This window comes from Panthera leo, chromosome A3 (assembly GCF_018350215.1).
Source record: "Panthera leo isolate Ple1 chromosome A3, P.leo_Ple1_pat1.1, whole genome shotgun sequence".
Classification (NCBI taxonomy): domain Eukaryota; kingdom Metazoa; phylum Chordata; class Mammalia; order Carnivora; family Felidae; genus Panthera; species Panthera leo.
Window position 1 is genome coordinate 88,013,803 of NC_056681.1, and position 16,439 is coordinate 88,030,241.

Consider the following 16,439-nt stretch of genomic DNA (forward strand, 5'->3'; position numbering starts at 1 on the left):
GCCCTCCTCTTAGCAGGATGTGAGTGAGAAGTCATTTCTGCTCAGCTGACCAGAAGGGTGGACATCTTGCTTTCCTTGGGGCATCTCCTAGGTCTGGGCTACTGAGAGGCCAGTGCTGCAAAGGGAGGAGGTAGGGGAAGAGTTGAGGGAGAGAGAAAGGCATGGATTCCATGGGATGATGAGGGAGAGAGAGAACTGGGAAGACAGAGAATGTGAGGGAAGGTGGGAGAGACAGAGACAGGAGAGGGAAGAATTGGGTGGGAGGAGGAGAAAGACACAGATTGAGAAGTGTGGAAGACTGAGGGCCTTTTGGCTCAGTATCCTGGCTGAGTCTTGTGGCTGGAGAGGGGCTGGCCACAGAGAGAGCCAGCCCCTTCCAGGCCTGGACACTGATCTTCCCTACAGATGACGTGAGTTTACTCAGTCCTGGGGAAGACGTGCTCATTGACATTGATGATAAGGAGCCCCTCATCCCCATCCAGGTAAGATGGGAACTGGGCCCCCTGGGAGAGATGCTAGCTCCATTGGCCTTGGCTGCCCTTCCCCCTCCCTTCCTTATCACATAGCCTCTATCGAACATCTCTCTCCCTGGTGGCTAGACACTGTATAGGTGGAGGAACCCAGATGCGAACTTTTCATTCTGGTCAGGAGCGGGGTGGAGGGGTTGGGGAAGTCTGTGTGTGTGATCTCCTGGGTAAGACCCAATCATTTTCCTCAAAGCATGAAAAAAAAATGGTCCCTCTACCTAGAGGGCTGTGTTGAGGGCTCTCCCTGCAGATTACTCAGGAAATCATGGTGGGGGCAGCAAATAAGAGAGAAGGAAGACAGGGGAGGGAGTGACCAGGCAGTTTTAGGGGTGCTCCAGCCCCATTGTCTTACCCCAGCCACAACCCTCCTTATGGGTAGATTCACCTATGGGCTCATGCTTGGTGGCACCTTGGAGGCAGCTGAAGAAGAAGGGTCTGTGTTCAAGCCAATAGTCCCTCTTGCCCCATTCCCCTCCTCCCAACTCTAGGAAAAGAGAGAGAAAGGGGCAGGAGGGGAATCTTATTCCAAGGGAATCCAACCCTGTGGGCAGGTAAGAGGCATCCTTTTGCCAGGTACTCAGCAACTTAGGGGCCAGCTGGTGACCCAGACTCCAGTGCCAAACAGAATGGCAGGAGGTCTGTGGCATCTCTTACTGAGCAAGAGGCCTTCTCCCCACCTTGGGCCCTGGGCTGCTCTAGTTCCTGTAGGGCCAAGGTCACCCAGTCCTTCCCACAGTGGAGGTGAAGAAAGGCCTCACCGTGAGCACCAGCCTTGACCTGCATCTGTTCCAGGTTGTCACCCCTCTCCCGGCTTTGCATGATGCTGGTCACTCCCCTGGCATCTGGGGCTGGCTTCCCAGAGCTTCCCAGCTGCCCAGAGGCAGAGCCTCCAGCCTGTGTAGACAGTACTTGTGTCCTCGGGCTCTTGGCCTGTTTATTCACCCAGAGATGGCATCCCTTTTTGGGAGGGTCTCATTTCTTTAAACCACCAAACAAATACTGGCCTTGGGAGCAAGAGAACACACTGGGTGGGGTGCTAAGGTGGGCTCAGGATCCTCCAAGCTGCCCTGTCACCAGTCTTCCCTCTGACATGTGGGGCTGATTTCTGCTTCTTTTTCACTCGTGCACCTTTTACCTTTGCCACTTCCACGGGAACATCTCTGCTGTGAGCCTGGGCCTAGCTGCTGCTGAGCTGAGACGAGGTCTTGCTCTATGGTTTCTCTGATGCTAAGAATCCTCACCGGTACCGTGATCTCTGTTTCTCCCACCTCTGTGACTCTCTAGGGTTCTTCCTACCCATCCTCTCCACCGGGGACACCTTCTGTTCTTCTCCTGGTCATCCTTTAAGACTCAGCTTAGGTGTGGTCACTTCCTTCCAGGATTCATCCCTGGCTCCCTCCCCACCGCCTCTTCCTGCAAGTCTTGTCTGCATCTTGGTTCCGGCCTTTTCTTTAGGTCCTGATTGTCTCTGGAAGTGTCAGCACCTTCCCCAGACCAGGTTCAGGGCAGTCACTGGGGCGCATTTCTTGTGCGACATCAATGCCCAGCACAGGACTGGCTTAAAGGAGGTGTTCCGTGAAGGCTACCTGGATGGGTGGATGTGTGGGTGGATGTGTGGGTGGATGGATGGATGGATGGCCTGCCTACTCTCTGAATGGGTCTAAGAAGGAGCTTCTCTAGACTGGGAAAACCCAAGTGGAAATTTTGGATGGCCCTACCCAAGATTCAACTACGTTTAATACTAGTGCCTTCTGGCCTGGGTGGGTGTTTGTAGCTGAATTAGGCAGATAATTAGCCCCAAACTCCAGGCTACCCAATCCTGGCTCCTGTTTTCCGCCCCCTCAGTGGCCTGTCTGAGTCTGTGCAGGGAAGTGCAGGGCTTGCCCAGCAGGATTTCCGTTCTGTGTGTGCTGCCCTCAAAATGTCTACAGACTCAGATGGGGAGGGACTATTTTGAGTCCTGCTGGCTACGAGCACAGCCAGAGGCAGACGGTGAGGAGGCCCAGTCTGGACGTCCTCCCGGCGTTGACATGAGTGAACCGGGGCTGGGGTCTGAGCCAGTGCAGGGTCTGCGCTCTTTGTGGGAGCACGTGGCCACTCTGGCTAGAGCTGCTGGACAGGCAAAGGGTGGGAAACTGGAATCTGGGCTCCTGGAGGCGTGTCCACACGAGGAGGGCCTGGGCTCTCAGGGCCTCAGAGGTGGGCCGGGAGAAGGAAGAAGTGAGACCTGCTTGCTCTGATGGAGGAGGCTTGGACCTTGCCCTCATTGAGCTCCCTGTCTGATCGAGAAGACATTGTCCTACTCTCAAGGACCTTGAGGCCAGCAGGGAGACCAGTCCTGGTCTCCAGGAAGCCCGGGTCTGATGGTGTCTGATGGGGGACTTGGGGAAAACCAATTTTGTATTGTGTTTTTCTCTGAGATCCATTGATCATATTTGGTTGATCAGGAAATCTTTTGCTCCCTCCGTCCTTCCTGCATAGCCCTTGGCACTTGAGAGGACAAGGCATGCTGAGGCATATCCAGGAGGCAATGGATACGAGTTCCAAATGGTGTGCCAGATAATTCTGGCTGGGCTCACATCCCTTCTCCCCTCCCCCAGATGAGTAGAAGTCTCTGCCCTCTGGGGGCTGGAGGGACAAGAAGTCTGGCAGAATTTGGATTTTTCCTGGCTCCTCTTTGTCCAACCCATGTTTCTCAGCAGACTGTTTCGTGCTCATGGTGACATGGTCCCCACTGCGGAGCTCACTAGGTCCTGACTTTGGACCCAGCTGAGGCCTCCTCCCCAGTTTCAAATCCGCTCTTGCAAAATCCGGCTTCTGTCTTGGTCCCTTCCATCCCCTTCCTTAGTTGTACATGATGAACCTGCTTACCATCATCGGCTCATTTCCTGGTATGAGTCTGTCACACATTAGACATGTCATCTCACACTCGTTCTGATGTTGTCATTGGGCTGAAACTCACGGCAGAGAGTTTTTCAGGGTTCTAGAAATGTTTGGTTTCTGTCAGGAGTGGCCAATTCTAGAGATGGTCCAAAATGTATACATAAGCAGGTCTGTCCACTCGGCCTCGTAGGGCTCCTGGGTCAGCACCCATCTCGGGGTGAGGAGGGTCCCATGTGAGCACGTGCCTGGCCTCTTGAACTCCTCTCTGGTGATCCAGGTGAGGAGGAGATAGGCTCCTGTGAATTAGTTCCACGGTTTATTCTTGGTTTGTGTGCCTATCCTTTGTGTAGGTTTTAGATCCATAGCCTGGGGATGGGGTAGTACGTGTGCACGTGTGTGTGGTGTATACGCATGAGTGTGTGTGAGAGGTGGGGAAGGCTGGGAGCAGCTGTGTGTGCAAGCTTCTGAGAGTGTGTCTAGACTCAGGAGTGGTTTTGCAGGAATCATGGCCGTGACTTTTAACATTCTGAGGGCAGGGCTGGGTATATCCTCAAAGAGGGGGCACAGAGGTTATTTCATTCCATTTAGTGCTCTGCTTTTATATATTGGGGCAGTTGGGTGGCTCAGTCGGTTAAGCCTCCGACTTTGGCTCAGGTCGTGATCTCACAGTTTGTGAGTTCGAGCCCCACGTCGGGCTCTGTGCTGACAGCTCGGAGCCTGGAGCCTGCTTCCGATTCTGTCTCCGGCACTCTCTGCCCCTCCCCCACTCGCACTCTGTCTCTCAAAAATAAAATGTTAAAAAAAAATTAAAAAGGATCCCTTAATTTTCTCTGGTTACAAATACATGTTAATTACATAAAATTTGGAAAATATAGGATAATTATGAGCAAACAGGCATGATCTCCAGCCAAAGCACAGTCTGAATGAACGGCTACCAACATATCCTTCCCATCCTTTCCTTTCCCCCTGGGCTTCTCTTTTTGTCTCTGATTCTGAATCAGATCCCATTTCTCTCCTGAAAACAAAATTGGGGTCTCTGTTTGCTAACCTGCTTTCTCATGAAGCTGGTTCTTGGGGTTCTGATTAAGAAGAGGGGGTGAGAAAGGCTGTGCGGGACACACCCAGAGCACCCCCCCCCATCACCTACAGAGGGTCTTGAAGCTCAGAGTAGAGGTGGTGCCCCTGCCTACCCCACACATCACCCACCTTGCAGGCACTGAGATGCCCCTGGAGTCGCCCGGTCAGGGGTGACTCTTGCCCATCATTCTGAGAGCCCACCCTGGGTAGGGGGGCTCCTCTGTGTCTCCAGAGAAGGAGAATTTCCGGGCGTGGGTGTGGGGACTACGCGCAGGTTGAAGAGGCATAAAGAAAGAACACCTTGAAACTTTCACGCTAGTTGGGAGAGATGAGACGTGTGTAGCTGGTCTCCAGTGAGATGCTTTATCAGCAAGGGAGGAAGATTGTGGACTCTCTTGGCCCTGTGGGTTGGCATGGGCTAAGTGATCAGGAAAGCTTCTGGGGAGGGGGTGGCCAGATGAGAGAAAGGCTGTGAAGGCTGGTGGAGTTACAACAGCAGAGGGGAGAGGAGGACTTTCCTGGTGGGCAGAGGAGTGGGAGGAGAGGCTTGGCAGTGGCACTGCATGTGTGTGAGTGTGTGTGTGTGTGTGAGGTGGGCAGGTATTGGAGGCTGGTGTGGAGAAGGCATCAGAAGGTTTGAAGACCTGCTCCCCATGCTGTGGGGTGGGGTGCTGAGGCTGACCGCTCCCTGGCTTCCTAGCTTGGGCTCATTTTGAGCCTGCCGCTCCAGTTATAGTCTCTGGGATGCTGTGAAGGTGGCAACGTGCTCCCAGAACTGGAGCGGCAAATTATGCCCACGTCCCAAAGGAGAACGTGTAATTTCGGAAGCTGGACCAGATCTTTGGAGCACTATGTTTAGCTTTATTTTTTCTCCCTCTTGCTCTGGTGAACTGCCGGTTTCCCTCTCACCTTTCTAAAAACAAACTGTATTAAAAATAACAATAAGGCTTCTGTGAGGCTCAGGATGAGAGCAGGAGGGGCAGAGGCGGCCGGCGGGGGCGGGTTGTGTGGAGTTCATCCAGTCTATGCCAGGGGTCACACCGCATCCACTAACATGTGGCCAGCACCCCAGCACCATCCAGTGACCTGGCCTGGTGCCCACCGGCCATTCTGCCCTCCTGCCTGTGCTTCTGGCTCTGAACAGCCATGAGACTAGTTTAGGGGAGGCTAGGGTCCCCCTTGGTGATGCCTTCTTCACAAAGCAGGGACGGGTCTGTGGTTCCAAGACTCCCCTCCAGGTCTCAGCCGTCTTCATCCTGTCCTTCCTGAGCCCTTTCTGACCCCCCAGGTGAATGTGTCTCCCAGGCTTTTTCTGACAAGGAGGGGAGGGCTGCCTGGAGCTCAGCCTCCTGTGGCGTCTCTCAGAGCCCCCTATTCAGGGCTCAAAGGCAGAGAGGGCTTAACCGTGGGTGTCTGCGTCCTTGCTGGTCTCCTGAGCCCCTCAGCCTTATTTGCCCAGTGCCCAGTGCCTGCCTTCCAAAGCTGAGCCATTTGCTTTCTTGAATGTGCTGTATTTTATTCATTTATCCCTTTGCACTTAAAAAAATTTATTTATTTATTTATTTTGAGATAGATAGATAGAGAGAGCTAGTGCAAGTGGGGATAGGGCAGAGAGAGAGGTAAAGAGAGAATCCCAAGCAGGCTCTGCGTTATCAGTGCAGAGTCCAATGCAGGGCTCGAACTCATGAACTGAGAGATCATGACCTAAGCCGGAATCAAGAGTCAGATGCTTAACCAACTGAGCCACCCAGGCGCCCCTGCTCCTTTGCACTTGTTATCCTCTCTGCCTGAAGCATCTCCTATCTTTGTCTACCTAGACTAATACTCATCCACCCAGAGCCCCATCACCTTCTCTGGGACCATTGTAGTGGTCACTTGTCTCCAGTCCTGACCCCTGAGGCCCTCTGGGCCCTGTAACCCATGGATTCACACAATAAAGTATTGAGTCACAGTACCAGAAGATTCCAGACAAGGATCCAAAGCCAGAAGAGGATGCAGAAAGTTTTCTCTAATATAGCAGTGGCATGTTGGACTATAAGACTCGTAAAGCCCCCCCTTATATAGGCTTCGGGGAAGCCGTATGATGCCCTGGTTGTTGTCCTTGAATAGAAAAGACTCAGAAACAGGTACTAGCTTAGGAACCATGCCCAAGCAGGGGTTGGTGTAGTTCAGCTGTTAGAAGAAACCACCAGGGATGATGGGGAGCTTGGAGTACGTATGAGATGGGGAAGTTTGAAAGGCAGAGAAGGCATTGAGTCAGTGGTGCCAAGGGTAGTGAGAATGCGGGCAAGAGACAGGCATTGGCTGAGCCCCTTCCGCGTGCCTCACCTGTGCTGGGTGTGTGCGGCCTGTATCTCCTCCATACTCGTTGCTGCCCTATGAGCTGGGCTTTGTGCCCATTCTCTGGATGGGGATGCCGACTCAGAGAGGTCAGGGGGCTTGACCAGGGTCATGCAGCAGATAAAGCAATGGGGCCAGGATTTGGACCCAGTCTTATCCAACTCCAAAACACATGTTCCTTCCACAACTTTTGCAGCCTCCCTGGTTGGAGAGCTCTACGTCCTTGGGGGCTGTCCAGTCTTCCCTGAAGTGGTTTCTCTAACCCTGTTGCTAACCAGAGTGTTTAATTTGTAGCTTGCAGACGGTCTGTCGGGCTCTGCCCCCACTAACATGGCATCCTCTCCATCCAGTCCTCATGTATGTATTGTTTACCTATTTGTGGGCTCTTTAATTTCCCTGGGGGGCTGGGGCGGGGGTAGGGAGTTAAGGAAAGGAACAAAAGGAGAGTGGGAAGGGAAGAAAGGAAGTACATTTGACCCTTGCACAATGTGGGGGTTAGAGACACCAGCCCCCACACGGTAGAAAATTCAGTAACTTTTAACCCCTCAAAAACCTGAACTAATAGCCTACTGTTGACCAGAAGCCTTACCGATAACATAGTCATAACATATTTTGTATGTTAAACGTATTATATACTGTATATTTTTGTACATATATCTTACAATAAACTAAGCTAGAGAAAAGAAAATGATGTTAGAAAAATCGTAAGGGAGAGAAAATACATTTACAGTACTGTATGTACTGTATTCATTGAAAAAAATCTGTGTGTTGGTGGACCCATATAGTTCAAGCCCATGTTGGTCAAGTGTCGACTGTATTTCCTGAGACCCAGCAGAAAACAGTTACCTGCCTTGTGTAGTGGTGGAGGGTGGGGGGCAAGCTCAGGGAAGGTTCTCAGAAACAGACATCCCTGAGTTATCTCTTAGTGCATCTTGGGATTTACCTTAATCCTGTTTACCTGCATGAGGGCTAGAGGGTTGGTTGGGATCACATGGGCCAGTGGAAACAGGGAAGTCTCTAAATTAGATCCTGACCTCCGGAAAACAGGACATGAGAAGCTTCTGTGGGCAATGGCAGGTTGATTTTCTCTGCCCCTCCCAGAGGCATGAAAGTGTGACTGAGGAACCCTGGTTGTCTTGAGCAGATTCTAAGAAGTATGCTGGCGCCCACAGTCTACAGCTGGGCTGATTTCCTTGGTGTCATCTTGGGGGGTCATGGGGCCCTCCAGGAAGATGACTTGGGCGTTTAGCCTTCACCATGCACTCATGAAGTCCCACGCTGAGGGCCAGAGCAGCTCCTGAGCTGCTGGGGGAGCCCTAAGAGATGGAACCCGCCCATCGTTAAATTCTGTTCATGCTGTCAGGGGGAGGGATTCCTGTAGTAGGCATCTTATGGATTTCTAGGAAGAGGCAATATATTTTTTTAAATTTTTTCTGATGTACCCATTGTAGAAAATATAGAAAACAAAAGAGTGCAAAGCAGAAAGTGAAAACCACCTGTATTCCTACCAGTTGGAGATAATCACAATTAAGATTTTGATGTGCTCATGGGGCACCTGGGTAGCTCAGTTGGTTAAGCATCCAATTCTTGGTTTTGGCTCAGGTCATAATCTCACGGTTCGGGAGTTCGAGCCCCTCATGGGGCTTCACGCTGATGGTGTGGAACCTGCTGGAATTCTCTCTCTCTGCCCCCCACTCTCTTTCTCTGTCTCTCAAAATAAATAAATAAACTTCAAAAAAATTACAAAAAAAGATTTTGATGTGCTCACGTTTTTAGATATCTTTTATACATTTGTGCATACTTTTGTCCAGAAACAAATTTGGAATCATATTTTAATCTGCACTTTCTTTTACTTAAAAGTATATCATGAATGTTTTTCCATATCTTTATATTCTTTAAAAACATGGCTACATGTAATCCCATTATATAGCCATCCATAAAGTTTTTACCACTCCCATATCATTGGACATTTAATTTTTTTTAATTAAAATTTTTTTTTAACATTTATTTATTTTTAAGAGAGAGAGAGCAAGAGAGAGAGAGCAGGGGAGGGGCAGAGGGAGAGGGAGACACAGAATCCAAAGCAGGCTCCAGACTCTGAGCTGTCAGCACAGAGCCCCACGAGGGGCTTGAACCCACGAAGTGAGAGATCATGACGAACCAAAGTTCGATGCTCAACTGACTGAGCCACCCAGTCACCCCCATTTAATTTTAGTTTTAATTTCCACTTGTGTATTATATTTTGTTTCTTAGAGGAGTTATTTTTGTTTACTTTAGATAGTTTTAGCCCATTTTGTGTTACATTTAATCCTTGGCATTTTATAGCCTTTGTTCATTCCCTACAGGGAATATCTTTTTAAAAAAATGATTGGGTCTAGCTATTTATTATTAGAATATAGGGAAACAATATTTTGTATGTATACTTTGAAACATGCTCTTTAGTGAGCTCCTTTATCAATCCTGAGAGTTGTTCATTGATTCTGTTGGATTTTCCAGGCAGGTAAGATTGTTTTCTTCAAACAGCAATAAATATGTCACTATCTCTCTAATAAGTATACCTTCTTCCTGTTTCCAGAATAACATTTGATAATTGCGATGCTAGTGAGCAAACATATTTAGTTACTGATTCTAATGAAAAGCTTCTACCATTTTTCCATTAGTTATGATAATGATTGGTAATTTAAGATAGATATTCTTGATTTTGCCAAGGTTGTGCCCTTTACTATTAGTTTGTTAATAGTTTAAAAATTAGGTATAGGAGTTTAACTTTATCCACTGCTGTTTGGCATTTATCAAGATGATTATTTTGTTTGATATTGTTCCATTAATATGATGTATAATTTTCGTGCATTCCTGGGATAAATCTGAATCGGTCAGTTGGTCATGGTATTATAATTTCCTATAATTGAAGTTCTCTGATCCGATGCAATCACGACAGGTAGTTGGTTGGCTAATTGAAAAAGGTGATTGAATGGGACTGATTAAAATTCATGCGTACACACCATAAACATTTTATTTCTGACCCTATCTGTGTATCTTCCCATGCTAATCATTTGACATGTGCCAAGGCCTCCTTCCATCTGGATCTGCTATTAGAGTGTCGTCCTGTCATCCTCCTGGTATAAGCCACATCCAAAATGCATTATCTATGATTTTTCCTGTAGGTTTATTAAAGTTTGGTGAGATTTTAATGATACCTGCAGAAAAACCAGACTGTGGAGTCCTTCTAAAAATTTAAGATTCCTCCTTCCCATACCTTCCCTTAAAAAAGTCCCACTAATGATTCAACACTTTCATACAACATTGAGTGCTCATCACAACAGGTGCACTCCTTACCCCCCACCACCTATTTAATTAAATTCACTGATTGAATCACTGTATTGTGCACCTGAAACTAATATTTTACTGTATATTTACTAACTGGAATTTGAATAAAAACTTCAAAAAAAATCTCACTCATACTTAATTTTCATGAGTTAAAAAAATCATTAAATTCATATTCTAGAATGGATGGCTTTTCTTAAAAAAAATTTTTTTTTAAATATTTGTTTTTGAGAGAGAGAGAGAAAGAGAGAGATAGAGCGTGAGCAGGGAGGGGCAGAGAGAGAGGGAGACACAGAATCTGAAGCAGGCTCCAGGCTCTGAGCTGTCGGCACAGAGCCCAATGTGGGGTTTGAACCCACAAACCTTGAGATCATGACCTGAGCTGAAGTTGGACACTTAACTGACTGAACCACCTACGTGCCCCTTAAATTCAATTTTATATGTTTTTGTAATATTGACTTACTGATCTAATTACCCTGTTAGTACAACGGCATAAACAGGTTTGGGAACCAGCACAGTGACTCTTAAGCACGCAGTGCCCCGGTGGGTGCCGTTGTGGGCATACTAGGTTAGCTGCACGCTTTGCACCTTACACTGTTAGCAGGGGGAAAGCATAGTGTTTGTTGATCCTCGGTAAGGGCAAGTTTGAAAGAACTTCTAGACTATATTATGAGTTAGATTTGCTCTTACTTATTTAGTATTTTTGTATGTCTATTAATAAGTGTTACTTTTAATTTTTTTTTTAACGTTTATTTATTCTTGAGACAGAGAGAGACAGAGCATGAATGGGGGAGGGTCAGAGAGAAAGGGAGACACAGAATCTGAAACAGGCTCCAGGCTCTGAGCTGTCAGCACAGAGCCCGACGCGGGGCTCGAACTCACAGACCGTGAGATCATGACCTGAGCCGAAATCCGATGCTTAACTGACTGAGCCACCCAGGCGCCCCAATAAGTGTTACTTTTAAGTGGTCTTTGTTAGGTTTTGACATCAGAATTATAAGTTTCATAACTACTTTTTTGAGGTGTTCTCATTTTCTGTGCTCTTGAACAGTTTCTATGGCATGGGAATTACTGTTTCTTAAAGGTTTGAAAATACACTAAAGCCACTCTATGAATCTGAATTATGCATGTTGGCAATTTCATGATGTAAACATGTAATAGTCTTGTTTTATGTACAAAATGTCTAGTAATATGAATCAACCTAAATGTGAAAAATGACTAACAGTCATGTAATTTAAAAGGTGGCAGCCAAGCAAATTGTATTTATGGTGTAGCTGATAGGTAGGATACTTATTTTTTCTTGAAAATGGTGCTGTTACGTGAATTTTGTGTTCTAGATTTTCAGGAATGCATGCCTTATATAATTGTAAGATGCATCTACTACCCTGCACTTCTTTATAAAACTGGGCCCAGGACCTTTTTGGGAAGGGGAGTTTTTGATCACTCTCTACTTCTGTCAGTTTGGTAGCTTGATGTCCCCAGATATTGCTTATTACATTACCGTGGCTTTGTATTTATTACTACAATAAAAGAAAAACATTTCTATATCTGTCCCGTTTTCATCTTCATTCCTAATTTTGTGATTTATGTTACTTATCTTTTTTACTTTTATGGTTGTTTTTCATCCAAAGAATCGGCTCTTCAAAAATTCTGCTATTCGGTTAGTTTCCTTAATTTCTAGTCATTTTTAAGCCCTCTTCCTCTGAAATTCCTGTCATTTATATTTTGGGTCTCTTGGGCTATTCCTTCATCTTTCCCTTGCTCCCTCCTTCCTTCCCTCTCTGCCTTGTTTAAATTTTGTTTTCAAAAGGGGATATCAGTCTGCATTTTGTCCTCACAATTCTAAAATTCTGAAATCTTGCTTATTTCATACTTAAGTCCTTATTCCATCTGGCATTGATTTGTGTTATGTGCAAAGTGTGAAGTAGAGATTGGATTTCTTTTTATTTTTTCCCATGTAGATAACCGGTGAATTCATATCATCACAGAATGACCTATCCTTTCTTGATCTGTAATGCCAATTGTGTCATATATCAGGTTTCCAGAAAAGTGTGGGTTGGTTTGTGGCTATCTATTCTGTTCCATTGGTCTTTCCCTGCACTAATACTCCACTGTCTTATTTACTATAGCTTTATAACAAGGCTTCATACCTGGTAAAGGAAATATTCTACCTCATTCATTTTTAAGAGTGTTGTTGCTATTCTTGTCCTTTGCTTTTTCCATCTCAATTTTCTTTATTTTATTTTATTATTATTTTTTTCCATGTCAATTTTACAATCAGCTTGTCGGCTTCTGTTGTGATTTGTGATTGAGTGAATTTTTGGATCAATTTGGGGAAAGCATTTTTATAATATTGTCTTTTAAACATGGATATGATCTCTCTCCATTTATTTAGGTATTCTTTAATGTTTTTCTATAAATTTTATATTTTTTTCCCAAAAAAGTGTGGTACAAATTTATTATATTTTAGTTCTAGTAATTGTATGCTTTATTGTATTTTTACTTGGATTTTAAAGGTACATTATCTAATAATTTTTTGCTTGTATATAAATGAAATTTATTCTCATATGCTGACATTATATTCAGAAACTTTGCTAAATTCTCTTATTAATCCCACTGATTGGATAATTTTTCTGGGTTTTCTGTGTAGTTGGTCATATAATGTGTGATTAATCACAGTTTTAATTCTTCTGTGTACTTTCAATTTCTTTTTCTCTTTATTATTTCCTTATTGCACTGGAGAGGACATTCAATTCAATATTCTATGTAACTGATAATAGAGAGTATTATTATCTGCTCTAATTTAAAAGTGAATATTTTTATGTTACACCACTGGTGTTTCAGGTGAATGATTACCAGTTAGCTAAGAGTTTTTATCATGAATGATGTGAAACATTATTGCATGTTCTTTATGTATCTGTTGAGGTGTTTATATAATTTGTTTGATCTGTAAATGTGGTGTTCCTTTAATCTATTAATGTGGTGAATTACATTAATAGGATTTTTTTTTTTTTAATTGCTGAAACAACTTTGCATTTCTGAAACAATCTATCCTGGTCACAATACATTATTATTATTATCATTATCATTAGCGTTATTATTTTGTTTGTGCATTGCTGGTTCAGTTTGCAAATATTTAATTTAGGAAATTTTCTTGCATCAATTATTGTGAGTGATAATGGCTTGAAGTTTCTTTTTCTGATACTGTTTTTTTCAGGTTTTGGTAGCTACATAATACTAATCTTCAAAAATGACTTGGGGGCATACATGCTCTTTTTCTAGTCTCTTGACAAAGACTGACATTATCTGTTGCCTAAATGTTTGGTAGATGCATTTCTAAAGCTGTCTAGACTAAGTATTTTTCCTGGGGATATTTTAAATTGCTGATAGAATGTGAAGAAATGTTTATAGGACCTTTGAGGTTTTCTTTTTCTATGTGAGTCACTTTTGGTGATTTATATTTTATAGGAATTTATCCATTTCCTCCTAAAAGTTATCGACATACCATTTCTCACAATAACCTTTTACTTTTTCAATTTTTTCCTTCTTTTATTTATGTTCCTTTTAATTCCTAAGGTTTTATTTTATTATTCTTGCCAGAATTTGTCAGATTTTTAAAAAATCTTTTCAAAGAACCAATTTTTAGCTCTGTTGATATTCTATTGTTTCCTTGTTTTCTAGTTTATTAATTTCTTTATCATTTCCTTCCTTTTATTTTTGGGAGAGGGTTATTTTATTCTTAACCTCTTAAGTGCTATGTCTAGTTCATCGATTTTTAAACTTTCTTCTTTTCTAATATAAACATTTGGGACTATAAAATTCCCTCTAAGTACTGTTTTATGCATCCCACAGGTTTTGATGACTGGTTTTTTTTTGTTGTTGTTGTTATTTTCTAGTTTTCCAGTTCAGTGTTTACTGATTTTCGCTATGTTTATTTTTGAAACCTGTATTGCTTAAAAGTAGAAGTTCCTAGCTTATGTTTTAAGTTATCTCTTTGTTGCTGGTTTCAGCTTACCTGTGCTATGGTTCAGAGAATGGGGTCTGTATGTTATGTTTCTTGATACTTACTTTGTGGTCTATTACAAGATCATTTTTTGGTAATTGTCCTGTGTGTGCGTGGAAAGAATGTCTAGTCTATAAATGTGTTTTACACATAACATGTCCATTTGGATCAGACTTGTTAATTGTGTTGGTTTTTGTTTTTTAAGTTTATTTATTTATTTGAGGGAGACAGAGACAGTGTGAGTTGGGGAGGGACAGAGAGAGAGGGAGAGAGAGAGAATCACAAGCAAGCTCCATGTTGCCAGCGCAGAGCCCTACGTGGGGCCCAAACTCATGAAACCATGAGATCATTACCAGAGCTGAAACCGAGTCAGACGCTTAACTGACTGAGTCACCCAGGCACCATTGTTAATTGTGTTATTTAAATCTATTTTTATTCTGAGTTTTATATGTGTCATTCATTAATTTCTGAGAGAGGTATAATTGAACATCCTGCTTTGATTTGATATTTCTCATTTTCTCCTTATGATCCTGCCTACTTTTCCTTTATATATTTAATGTTGTGTTATTAGCCACGAACAGGTAGAATTCTTATATCTTACTAGAAAATTGAATCTTAAAAAAATTTTTTTTTTTTTTACATTTATTTATTTTTGAGAGACAGAGAAACAGAGCACACGTGGGGAGGGGCAGAGAGAGAAGGAGACAGAATCCAAAGCAGGCTCCCAGCTCTGAGCTGTCAGCACAGAGCCCGATGCAGGGCTCAAACTCACAAACAGTGAGATCATGACCTGAGCCGAAGTCGGACGCTTAACCAACTGAGCCACCCAGGCACCCCAAATTGAATCTTTTAAGGATACCTAGTGAACCTCTGGCCCTTTGCCTTTTAAAATATCTCCTAATGAGAGTGTTTTTTTTTTCATGTTAATATAGGCCACACCAGCTTCCTTTTGGCCAGTATTTTCCTAGTATACCTTTTTCTATTGTTTTACTTTCAACTTTTCTGTGACGCTATGTTTTAGCTGTCTCTTTGGTAAACAGGAAATAGGTGGATTCTGTTTTTTCTTTCGTGTGTTCTGGCAATATGTTTTCTTAACTGGTGAGTTGAGTCCAATTATTAATTGTGTTTATTGATATATTTGGATTTATTTCTGCCATCTTATTTTTTGTCTTTATTCATCCTGCCCATTTTTCCCCTCATTTTTTTTTCTTTTTTGGATTGAAAGATTACTTCCCCACCCCACATTCTTTCTTCCCTTTTCAGTTTCAAAACTATACACTGTTTCTATTCCTTTAGTGATTAGTATAGAAACTTTATCATGCAGCGTCAATGTAGCAAATTCTATGTCTAATTAATATTTACAGCTTCCGTCAAAATATGCTTTAATTCCAGTCACATACAAATTTACAAACTTCTGTTCAATATTTTAGTTTTAACTGTAAATGACATTTTAAAAATAATACCATTTTTATTTTTATTTATTTTATTATTTTTAAAAATATTTATTTTTGAGAGAGAGAGTGCGTGAGCAGGGGAGGGGCAGAGAGAGATTGGGAGACACAGAATTCGAAGCAGGTTCCAGGCTCTTAGCTGTCAGCATAGACGGGGCTCGAACTCACAAACCGCGAGATCATGACCTGAGCTGATGTCGGATGCTTAACTGACTGAGCCACCCAGGTGCCCCAAAACAATATCAGTTTTAAAAGTAACCTATTTCATTTTAGTTATACCCATATTTACTGCTTTGTTTTGTAGGTCAGTCTTCTTCCTTCTGGGATCATCTTCTTTCTACCTGAAGTAGAGCTTATAGAAATTCTTATAATTAGGATTAGTTCATTGTAAATGTTCTCACTTTTAAATTATTGCTTGAAAATATTTTTATTTCATCCTTATTTTGGAAATACTGGTTTTACTGACACTTATTTTATGTCAGCACTTTGAAGATACTATTATCTTTTTGCTTCCATTTTTCTGTTTTCTTCCTAAATCTAAATCTGAGAACTGTTTTTTGTTTTGTTTTGTTTTAATTAGTTCTGTATAGTTTTCAATCACTATCTCTTTAAATGTTACGTATTTCCCATTTTCTCTATCATTTCCTTCTGGAACTCTGATTAGATCTACAATGGACCTTCTCTGTTCTCCATGTTAGTTCAACTTTCTTTCATATCACTTTTTTCTTGTGTTGCCCTCTGGCTAATTTCTGAAGATAGATCTTCAAGTTCACTAAGTCTTTAGCTGCTTTTAAAGGCTCATGTTTAGGGGCACCTGGGTGGCTCAGTTGGTTA

The 16,439-nt window shown here is 43.3% G+C and overlaps 1 protein-coding gene across 7 annotated transcripts in view; it reads left to right on the forward strand.

The window, feature by feature from the left end:
* The window catches only part of DYSF (dysferlin), a 224,646-nt gene that overhangs the window by 157,859 nt on the left and 50,348 nt on the right, over window positions 1-16,439 (forward strand). For 4 of the 7 annotated variants that reach the window (XM_042932652.1, XM_042932654.1, XM_042932651.1 and 1 more), the window contains one exon: window positions 406-482. In XM_042932652.1, the coding sequence (XP_042788586.1) occupies window positions 406-482 (77 nt within the window). Of the gene's footprint in view, window positions 1-405; window positions 483-7,121; window positions 7,185-16,439 lie in introns of all 7 variants that reach the window. The other 3 variants (XM_042932648.1, XM_042932650.1, XM_042932649.1) reach the window with 1 other exon arrangement.